Source organism: Hyla sarda, chromosome 3, assembly GCF_029499605.1.
Source record: "Hyla sarda isolate aHylSar1 chromosome 3, aHylSar1.hap1, whole genome shotgun sequence".
In the NCBI taxonomy this organism is placed as follows: Eukaryota; Metazoa; Chordata; class Amphibia; order Anura; family Hylidae; genus Hyla; species Hyla sarda.
The window spans coordinates 217,226,669-217,236,975 of NC_079191.1; the positions used below are offsets into that span (position 1 = coordinate 217,226,669).

Here is a 10,307-nt window from a genome sequence, read left to right on the forward strand (position 1 = left end):
ATTTTGGGATTTTTTTTTACCAAGAAAGGATGCTAGTTACCACAAAATTTTACCACTATGTTAAAGTAGAATATGTCACGAAAAAACAATCTCGGAATCAGAATGATAACTAAAAGCATTCCAGAGTTATTAATGTTTAAAGTGACAGTGGTCAGATGTGCAAAAAACGCTCTGGTCCTAAGGTGTAAAATGGCCTGGTCCTTAAGGGGTTAAAGGAGAACTACGGGATTGAAAAATGTATCCCCTATCCTAAGAGGCCCCCCGCAATCTCCCGTTCGGGCCCCCCGGCTCTCTGGTTAGAGAGGGCGTGTTGACCACCGCACAAAGCAGCGGCCGACACGCCCCCTCCATACACTGCTATGGGAAGAAATTGCCGAAGGCAGCGCTTCGGCTCTCCCATAGCAGTAAATGGAGGGCGCGTGTCAGCCGCCGTCTCGTGCGGTGGTCAACACTCGCTCTCTATGCAGAGAGCCACGGCCCCGTACGAGAGAACGTGGGGGGCCCCAGCGGTCAGACCCCCCGCGATCTGAAAATTTTAAATCCCGTAGTTCTCCTTTAAGGGGTTAAATCTGAATAGTAAACAACATCACTGAGTTTATAGAGAATGTATGATAATGCCTGATTTATAACATATGTCAAATAGTTTTGTCTCTAATTCAAATATTACATTTCCATTATTCTCTATGGGCATTCCACTTCCCTGTTAAAGGGAACCAATCATCAGATTTTACCCTATATAATGCTTGGCAAAGCGTTATATAGGGTAAAATTGTTGTCCTCACCATCCCCGGGGGACGCTCCTGCTTCCAGGGATGGTGAAGATATGAAGTTATAAACTAGTCACCGCCGCCGCCGTAAGTAGTCACCTGGGCGGGGAGCTCTTCTCAACAACTCCCGTTCTTCGGCCGGCAGCGACGCCCCCTCCGCTTGATTGATGGGCCGCGTCATTGTTCCGCTCACTAAACAGACGGAGCAGAGTGATGACGCTGCCCATCAATCAAGCGGAGGGGGCGTCGCTGCCGGCCGAAGAACGGGAGTAGGTGAGAAGAGCTCCCCGCCCAGGTGACTACTTACGGCGGTGACTAGTTTATAACTTCATATCTTCACCATCCCTGGGGGCAGGAGCATCCCCCGGGAATGGTGAAAATAAATATTTTACCCTATATAACGCTTTGCCAAGCGTTATATAGGGTAAAATCTGATGATTGGTTCCCTTTAAAGTCTATGGGCATTCGGCTTCCCTGTTAAAGTCTATGGGCATTCCGCTTCCCTGTTAACCCCTTAACGACGCAGGACGTAAATGTATGTCCTGGTGATGTGGTACTTAACGCACCAGGACGTACATTTACGTCCTGAGCATAACCGCGGGCATTGGAGTGATGCTGGCATCATGTGCGGCAGGTCCCGGCTGTGGATCGCAGCCAGGGACCCGCCGGTAATGGCGAAAACCCGCGATCCCGCGGATGTCCGCCATTAACCCCTCAGATGCCGTGATCAATACAGATCACGGCATCTGCAGCATCGCGGTCACTTAACAGGATGATCGGATCGCCCGCAGCGCTGCCGCAGCGATCCGATCATCCTGCACGGCAGACTGAGGTCCCCTCACCTGGCTCCGCTGCCTTCCGGGAGTCTTCTGATCTGCCTTCCCGCAGACCAGAGCAGAAGATGACCGATAACACTGATCAGTGCTATGTCCTATACATAGCACTGAACAGGATTAGCAATCGAGTGATTGCTATAAATAGTCCCCTATGGGGACTATAAGAGTGTAAAAATAAAAGTAAAAAAAATTTGAAAAACCCCCTCCCCCAATGAAAACGTAAATTGTCCCATTTTCCCTATTTTACCCCCAAAAAGTGTAAAAAATTATTTTATATACATATTTGGTATCGCTGCCTGCGTAAATATCCGAACTATTAAAATAAAATGTAAATGATCCTGTACGGTGAACAGCGTGAACGTAAAAAAAAAAGTCCAAAATTGCTGCTTTTTTATAACATTTTATTCCAAAAAAAATTAATAAAAAATGTAATAAAAGTTTTGTATAAGCAAATATTATATTAATAAAAAGTAGAGATCACGGCGCAAAAAATGAGCCCTCATACCGCCGCTTATATGGAAAAATGAAAAAGTTATAGGTCTTCAAAATAGGGGGATTTTAAACGTACTAATTTGGTTAAAAAGTTTGCGATTTTTTTTTTAAGCGCAACAGTAATAGAAAAGTGTATAATCATGGGTATCATTTTAATCGTATTGACCCAGAGAATAAAAAAACACATGTCATTTTTACCATAAATTGTACGGCGTGAAAACAAAATCTTCCAAAATTAGCAAAATTGCGGTTTTCTTTTTAATTTCCCCACACAAATAGTATTTTTTTGGTTGCGCCATACATTTTATGGTAAAGTGAGTGATGGCATTACAACAGACAACTGGTCACACAAAAAACAAGCCGTCATACTAGTCTGTGGATGAAAATATAAGAGTTATGATTTTTTGAAGGGGAGGAGGAAAAAACAAAACGTAAAAATCAAATTGTCTTAGTCCTTAAGGTCCAAATAGGCTGCGTCCTTAAGGGGTTAAAGTCTATGGGCATTCCACTTCCTTGTTAAAGTCTATGGGCATTCCGCTTCCTTGTTAAAGTCTATGGGCATTCCACTTCCTTGTTAAAGTCTATGGGCATTCCGCTTCCCTGTTAAAGTCTATGGGCATTCCGCTTCCCTGTTAAAGTCTATGGGCATTCCGCTTCCCTGTTAAAGTCTATGGGCATTCCGCTTCCCTGTTAAAGTCTATGGGCATTCCGCTTCCCTGTTAAAGTCTATGGGCATTCCACTTTGTCATTCCTTTTAGTATATCCCTCCAGTATGTTAGGATAGAAAAACACAATCTGCCCTTCACCTTCTAAAATCTCCGTTATAAAGTTGTAAGTGTATTTGTGTAGAGCCAAGCACCTTCCATACCCACTACAAAATAAGCCGTGAGGTGAGTACATCTACTAAGCATCCTCACAGATTGGGGCCACAAATCGAGCGCGGACTAGTGAGCGCGCACTCCGCACCATTACCTCATCGGTCGCGGGGCCGAGTCTCGGGAGCGCGCAGGGGCGGGGCCTGAAACAAAAACACAAGAGTGGAGGCGGGAGCGCCCGAGCCGACATCTTGTGCAGTAACCACAGAGCCCATCGTTGTCTGCAGGGAACATTGTTCCATCTCCAGAACAAGCTGGAGGCGGGCAGATCGTCAACAACTGGAAGGTGACAGAACCAATTCGGACACAGCGTTGTTCTGGAGCGTTACGCTTGTCTGAACTCGGTGACACAGAGCTGCCATGTCCGAACCCGGAGGAGGCGGTGGCGGACGGAGGCGAGGAGGCAGTGTAAACAGAGCGAGAAGCTGCGGCCGCAGAAAGAGGAGAAAGAACAAAGTCCGATCAACCCCTTTCCCTACCCGGCTACATCACCATAACCCGCTGCAGAAGGGATCAGGAGAGAACAGAGCCAGGAGCCCCAGCCCGGGCCCCGGAGAGCCCCAGCCCGCCAGAGCCGCTCAGTACAGACAGCTCCGGAGAGAGGTGCGTATGGGGACCGGGCTCCAGCCACAATACCCCGCTCCACCACTGGGATCCTACAAACTGCACTTCCCGTGCCAAGGGGCGTGACCTCAATGTGCCAAGGGGCGTGACCTCAATGTGCAGATAGCAGGCTGACCTCAATGGGCAGATAGCAGGCTGACCTCAATGGGCAGATAGCTGGCTGACCTCAGGGTGCCTATGGGCATGGAGCAGGCTGACATTAGTGTGCCTATGGGCATGGAGCAGGCTGACATTAGTGTGCCAATGGGCAGGAAGAAGGCTGACATTAGTGTGCCTATGGGCATGGAGCAGGCTGACATTAGTGTGCCTATGGGCATGGAGCAGGCTGACATTAGTGTGCCTATGGGCATGGAGCAGGCTGACATTAGTGTGCCTATGGGCATGGCGCAGGCTGACATTAGTGTGCCAATGGGCAGGAAGAAGGCTGACATTAGTGTGCCTATGGGCAGGAAGAAGGCTGACATTAGTGTGCCTATGGGCAGGAAGAAGGCTGACATTAGTGTGCCTATGGGCAGGAAGAAGGCTGACATTAGTGTGCCTATGGGCAGGAAGAAGGCTGACATTAGTGTGCCTATGGGCAGGAAGAAGGCTGACATTAGTGTGCCTATGGGCAGGAAACAGATTGACATTAGTGTGCCTATGGGCATGAAGCAGGCTGACATTAGTTTGCCTATGGGCAGGAAGCAGGCTGACATTAGTGTGCGTATGGACAGGAAGAAGGCCGACATTAGTGTGCCTATGGGCAGGGAGCATATTGGCATTAGTGTGTCTATGGGCAGGAAGCAGATTGACATTAGTGTGCCTATGAGCATGGAGCAGGTTGCAAAAAATAGACGTTGTGTATGTATACATTGGCAAGTGTATCACACTGTATGGCTATACCAAGATATTCTTTTGAGAGCAGGTTAGAGCGCAGTGTGCACAGAGCCATAGCTGTATCCTATCCATTGGCTCCTGGGAGACTAATATCCTTCTGTCAGTGCAGTAACTAACACCAAATTCACATCCATGGTCAGGTTACATGTGGCCATAGACCTTAATAGACCAGTATAAGTCTACTTGTGACTAGGTTTTGTCTATCCGTGAACATGTAGGTTTTGTTTACGAGACACAAAAGTGTGGTAGATTGTGCTTTTCAGTCCCCCACACACACGGTGATATTTATCAAAACCTGTACAGAGGAAAAGTTGCCCATAGTAACCAATCAGCTTGCTTCTTTCATTTTTAACAGGGCCTCTAACAAAATGAAATAAGCGATCTGATTGGTTGCTATGGGCAACTTTTCCTTTGCACAGATTTTGATACATCTCGCCCAAAATGTATACATTTCTGAAACAAACAAAACATTGTCACTAGTAGACTACAGATTTGATACCTCTTTTGAAGTTATTTCAGCGACAAAGCACTTAAACATACCTTCCGTTATTCAGAAGATAGTTAAAGCATAATTATTGTTGGTCCAGTAGCAGGATACCTGGAATTCCAGAGCCTGAGACTAAAGCAGTCAGGATACCGATTTTCTGGAAGTCCCATAAACTCTGACCACGAAGTTGCCAGAAAATTGCAGGTATCCTGCTGCCAGACCAACATCGGAGTTAGACCCCTTTTACACTAGTAGTGTGAAGGCCGTCGGGAGAAAAAATTCTGCCTTTTCTCCTGCTATTCTCGCTGAAAAACAGCAGCCCCCGACAGACCCCATTGACTATAATGGGGTCCATCGGGACTCATTGTTGCCCGTTTGTGCCCTGTCAAAATGACAGCCGTCAAACTCAAAAAAAGAGAGTTTGAGGTTCGTTCTTGACGAGGCGCAACGGTAGTGTGAATGTAGCCTTATACTTAAAGGAGTTTTCCGTGGAAATAAAACTTAGTCCCTAGCCACAGGATAGGAGATAAGTTTCTGATTGTGTGTGGTCCCGTCCATTGGGGGCCCCTGATGATTTCCTGTACAAGGGCCAGAGCTGCTCGCCTGTCTTAGGCTCGATCTGGCCCCCACACTCGGAGACAGGCTTCTGTGACGGCCTGCTCAGGAAATCCCCGCCTGAGCTGAGAACAGGCGAGTAGCTGGCCCACATATAGGAGAATGTGGGGAGCCCCAGCAGGCTGACCAAACCCCCCCCCCCCCCACACAAATTATCAAAAACTATTTCCCTTTTCTATGGATAGGGGATGTTTTATTTCCTTGTCATACCCCTTTAAAAACATTATTTGCAGTTGTTGTTGTATTTTTTTACTGAAATGTCCACTCAGGCAAAGCAGAGAATCCTCGTATCTCTGTAAGGAAGGAAATAAGTGCTTTCGCTACTACACTCATTTGTAATTTATGGAAAATAAAAAATGTGGGTGCTCTCTAGTGTAGTATCTTCCAGTTTCTGTTAAAATGGAGGAAAGAGACCCACCACCACACCTTTAGTGTTGTACTGACCTTCAGAAGTTGCCTCTCTATCCGTGTCTCAGGAGGATACGGAATATAGAATAATAGGACCCAAATGACAAAACACGGGGTCTATATCGAGCGCTGTTGTATTGGTTGTTGCAGAACAACTGGTTGTATGCCAACTGGTACAAAGGACAATTTTTTTATTCAAGGTTGTATACAACAGGACAACGCGTTTCGGCGCAGTCTCGCACCTACCTCATGTCCAAAATAATTGCTGTTGCTGCGGTAGCCGAGAGGGAAAACCCAGTAGTTGAGGTAGTTGCATCAGGCAGAGTGAAAGGTGTAGCCAATAGAGATAAGCGAAGTTACAGTGATTCGATACGAACTTCTCGGCTCGGCAGTTGCTGACTTTAGCCTGCATAAATGAGTTCAGCTTTCAGGTGCTCCGGTGGGCTGGAGACCCTCTCCTAGGACTGTATCCACCTTTTCCAGCCCACCGGAGCACCTGAAATCTGAACTCATTTATGCAGGCTAAAGTCAGCAAACGGCGAGCCGAGAAGTTCATGACGAATCAAATTACTATAACTTCGCTCATCTCTAGTGGCCAATCCTGCAGGTCGCGGTTGTTGTTGCTGCTGTATTTGTCAGTCCCAATCCAGTCGCAGGCGAAATGATGATGTGCCAGTGTTAGCGCTATTCCTCCAAAAGAGAAATTCAGAAAGTCATCAGATCCTTTCCCTTTTTTTTTTCCACGTTTGCGTACGTTGGGGCCTTGTGGAATTTTTTTTTTTCTTTTAGCACATTAATCTTCACTCAGTTCCCCAAACCTTTGGCTGTCCGGGCATACTGGGAGTTGTACTTTTGATCTGGAGACACACTGGTTGGGAAACACTGTTGGAGCTTGTTCACACTGCCAGTGTGCTCCACTTAGGCCTCGTTCACATTGCCGACGGACTCCGCAATTCGGAGTTCCGTCAGCAATCCTGTCAGAACGACGGAAATTTGCAAGCACTATTTTTTTTTCTCTGCTAAACTGCTGTACAATTACTGGATCACTGACGGACCCCATGCAAGTGAATGGAGTCCATCAGAACCCGGCAGTAGCCGCTTGCATCCGACCAGTTTCAGGGTTTGATCGGATCAAGGAAAAAAAAAAAAGAAAACCTGTACGGGTCGGATGCAAAAGGCAATGGGAACCTATCCTAAAGGGAGCTTTGTCAGAAGGACCAGGGGTGTAGAAATTTAATAAAAAACTACTTTTCCACGGGACTAAAACGGAGCAAAATCAAATTGTTCCTAATGACGAACCACTTGTCCGGCCAATTTTCACTTTTACACTCTTGTTTTTTCCTCCTTGTCCTATAATAGCCATAACTACCTACTATAATGATACCTTTTTAATTTTTCAATAACATTCTCCGAACCAAAAAATAAATAAATCAAAGGCAGTGTTTATTGACCCATGGTCAGCAGTGAATGCGACGTTTCAACAGCCTCATGCCGTCTTTCTCAAGCATGTCGCATTCACTGCTGACCATGGGTCAATAAACACTGCCTTTGATTTGACACCTGGAGTGCTGTTGGAATCTTCTTATTCTGTAAATCTATACTTGGTCTGCGACTGGGACCAAGTCACCCTCCACGGGCACCCACCGCTTGCACGGGATTAAAATAGGTGTGCTGCTTCTACCAACGGTCCCTATATATATATATATATATATATATATATATATATATAATTGGTGAAGTGAAATTGAAGTAGTAAAAGATAATTTAGCTTATTTGGTGGTTTTCTATTCTACGCCATTTACCTTGTGGTTGAGCTAACATGTTATTTTGATACTTTAGGCTGGCCTGGTTACAGCAATACCAGAATTGTATAGTTTACGTGATGTTTTACTAATTTAACAAAAAATTCTGAACTTTTTTAGAATTTTTTTTTAATGCCATTTTTTGACCCTTGTAGCTTTATTCTTTATTCTTTCGCATACCAGACTGTATGAGGGCTAATTTTTTGCGCCATAATCATTTTTTTGTATCGGTACCATTTTGGTATTGATCTGACTTTTTAATCGCGTTTTACCTTTTTTTCTAGGATATTATAAAAATTGCAATTCTGTTTTTTTTTTTTTTTTTTTTTTTTTTTTTTTTTTCTGTATGGAATACATAATGTTATATTTTAATAGTTTGTACAATTACACATGCAGCAATACTAAATATGTTTATTTTTATTATGTTTACATGTTTTTATATGGGAAAAGGGGGGGTGATTTGAATTTTTAACATGGAAGGGGTTAATGTCTTTCATTTAATATTTTTTTTACACTTTATTAGACTTTTAGGAGGAATCATTAGGATTCCTCATGCAGATGAATAGAGTTCTATTGAACTCCATTGATCTGTGTGCTCTGCGACCCATTGATAGAGCCTAGTCCAGCCTGGCTCTATCAATGACAGAGCCACGGGACACCAGGGAACAGAGGTAAGCCCTCCAGCTACCTCTATAGTGGATCGCCCCCCTGTGATCACGCTGCAGGGGGTGATCCACCCCACCAGGGAGCATTCACATGCCGCTGTCAGCAGCGATCTAAAGGGTTATTAGCCGCGCCGCTAGCATGCTGGCTTTTAGTGGCAGCCCCCTGCTACTGAGAACAGTTGCTGCAGAGTACGGAGCGGGTAGTCAGGAGCCGCTCCATACAGACTGCTGAGCACCTCCGCGCTTGTCAGGTCTGGCCCTGCTTGTCTGAAGCCAGGCTGAGAGCCGGAAAAATTCACCTGCCCGGCGCCTGATACTGCATGTCCCAGGCGTCAGGCGATAGGAATCCCTCATCCCTGCGGACAGAAGTTAGGTGTAGGAAAACATTCTGCATGTACAGTCTTTTTTTCTCTGGACACCATTCAAGTCAATGGGATCCGATGGGACCCAGGAGTGTCAGTTAGGGTCTGTTTAGCAAAATAAAAAAGCAGGTAGAGGGGTAAAATAAGCCAGTATAATATCCTAAAACTTATTTTATAAGTAAATTATCTAAACTTTCAAGGATTTTGGTTTTTGTTATTTATGCAAATTTTCTTTGTAAACTAATTTTATTTTATACATAGGTATTAAAAACAAGATCAAAGTCTGACAAGAAGATTGTTAAAGCAGAGAAGAACAATTCCTCCCACAGCCCGGCAGCACATCGGTGTGAGCAACGTGTTCTCCACAAGCAGAAAGCGAAGAGTAACATTCAGTCTCTAAAGAACACTTCCTTAAAAAAGACTGAAAGACTTTATACTGACTCTGAGCTCACAAGTAGGTCAGTTCAAAAAGCTGAGAAGAAACCGTTAACAAGTGCGGAAAATGTCCAAGATATCAAAATAAAAGAAGGGTATAACCGGGAAGAAATTGAAAAGATTAACTATGCAGGAGCAAAATTTAGTGATCCGCCATCCCCAAGTGTTCTTCCGAAGCCTCCAAGCCACTGGATGGGGATCAATGGTCACAATTCGGACCAATGTAAGGAGATAATGACACATCACTTGAAAGCCCTATTGAAAGTCCAGCTTTAAGCATCCAATGTTGTGCTTGAAGCTCTCTCTTAATAAACATTTTGTTACAGACCCAATCACCATGCCCATCATTTTTCCAATTTTGGATATTTCCTTTTTTTGTGCGGGAACTTGTAAGGACCTTGCATTTTAAATTTCTGTACAGAACGCTAGTATTATATTTTGTATGGTTGTGTAAATAGTGTACACAGTGTAATATGTGTATATCCTCGTTTATACTCCAGTAAATTTTTAGTTTTGTTATAAAAGTATGTATTTTGACCTGACAAAAGAAACCCAAGTGTTTTATACATAAGGCTGCTTTCACACTATAAAATTCATCCGTTTTAAAGATCCGTTTGATGTTCTGTTATGAAAACCCTGAAAATCGTCCATTAAACGTCCGTTCGAAAATCCCATTATAGTCTATGGGATTTTTACATTATCCGTTTTAATCCGTTATAGTCCGTTATTAATAACGGACGTTATTTTGTGACAGAAGAATGAACGGAAGAAATAGTGCATGCACTATTTCTTCCGTTACTATCTTCCGTCACAAAATAACGTCCGTTATTAATAACTGACTATAACGGATTAAAACGGATAATGTAAAAATCCCATAGACTATAATGGGATTTTCGAACGGACGTTTAATGGACGATTTTCAGGGTTTTCATAACAGAACATCAAACGGATCTTTAAAACGGATGAATTTTATAGTGTGAAAGCAGCCTAAGGTGACAAGATTTCTCTAGTCAAATGGAGACACAGAGGACTTCCCTTTTATGAATCCCTATTTACTATATAG

The 10,307-nt window shown here is 44.2% G+C and overlaps 1 protein-coding gene across 1 annotated transcript; it reads left to right on the forward strand.

The window, feature by feature from the left end:
- Positions 1–3,075: 3,075 nt before the first annotated feature.
- On the forward strand, positions 3,076–9,884 carry PNRC1 (proline rich nuclear receptor coactivator 1). Its single transcript, XM_056566089.1, has 2 exons — positions 3,076–3,573; positions 9,071–9,884. Exons 1-2 carry the CDS (start codon positions 3,331–3,333, stop codon positions 9,518–9,520), a joined length of 693 nt encoding a protein of 230 aa, XP_056422064.1. The 5' UTR covers positions 3,076–3,330; the 3' UTR covers positions 9,521–9,884.
- The last annotated feature ends 423 nt before the right edge of the window (positions 9,885–10,307 follow it).

Bases quoted from the DNA above. Each gene is read 5' to 3' on its own strand.
- PNRC1 (XM_056566089.1), top strand. From the start codon at position 3,331: ATGTCCGAACCCGGAGGAGGCGGTGGCGGACGGAGGCGAGGAGGCAGT. The intron at 3,574-9,070 runs GTGCGTATGGGG...TTTTATACATAG, and splicing joins ACAGACAGCTCCGGAGAGAG to GTATTAAAAACAAGATCAAA.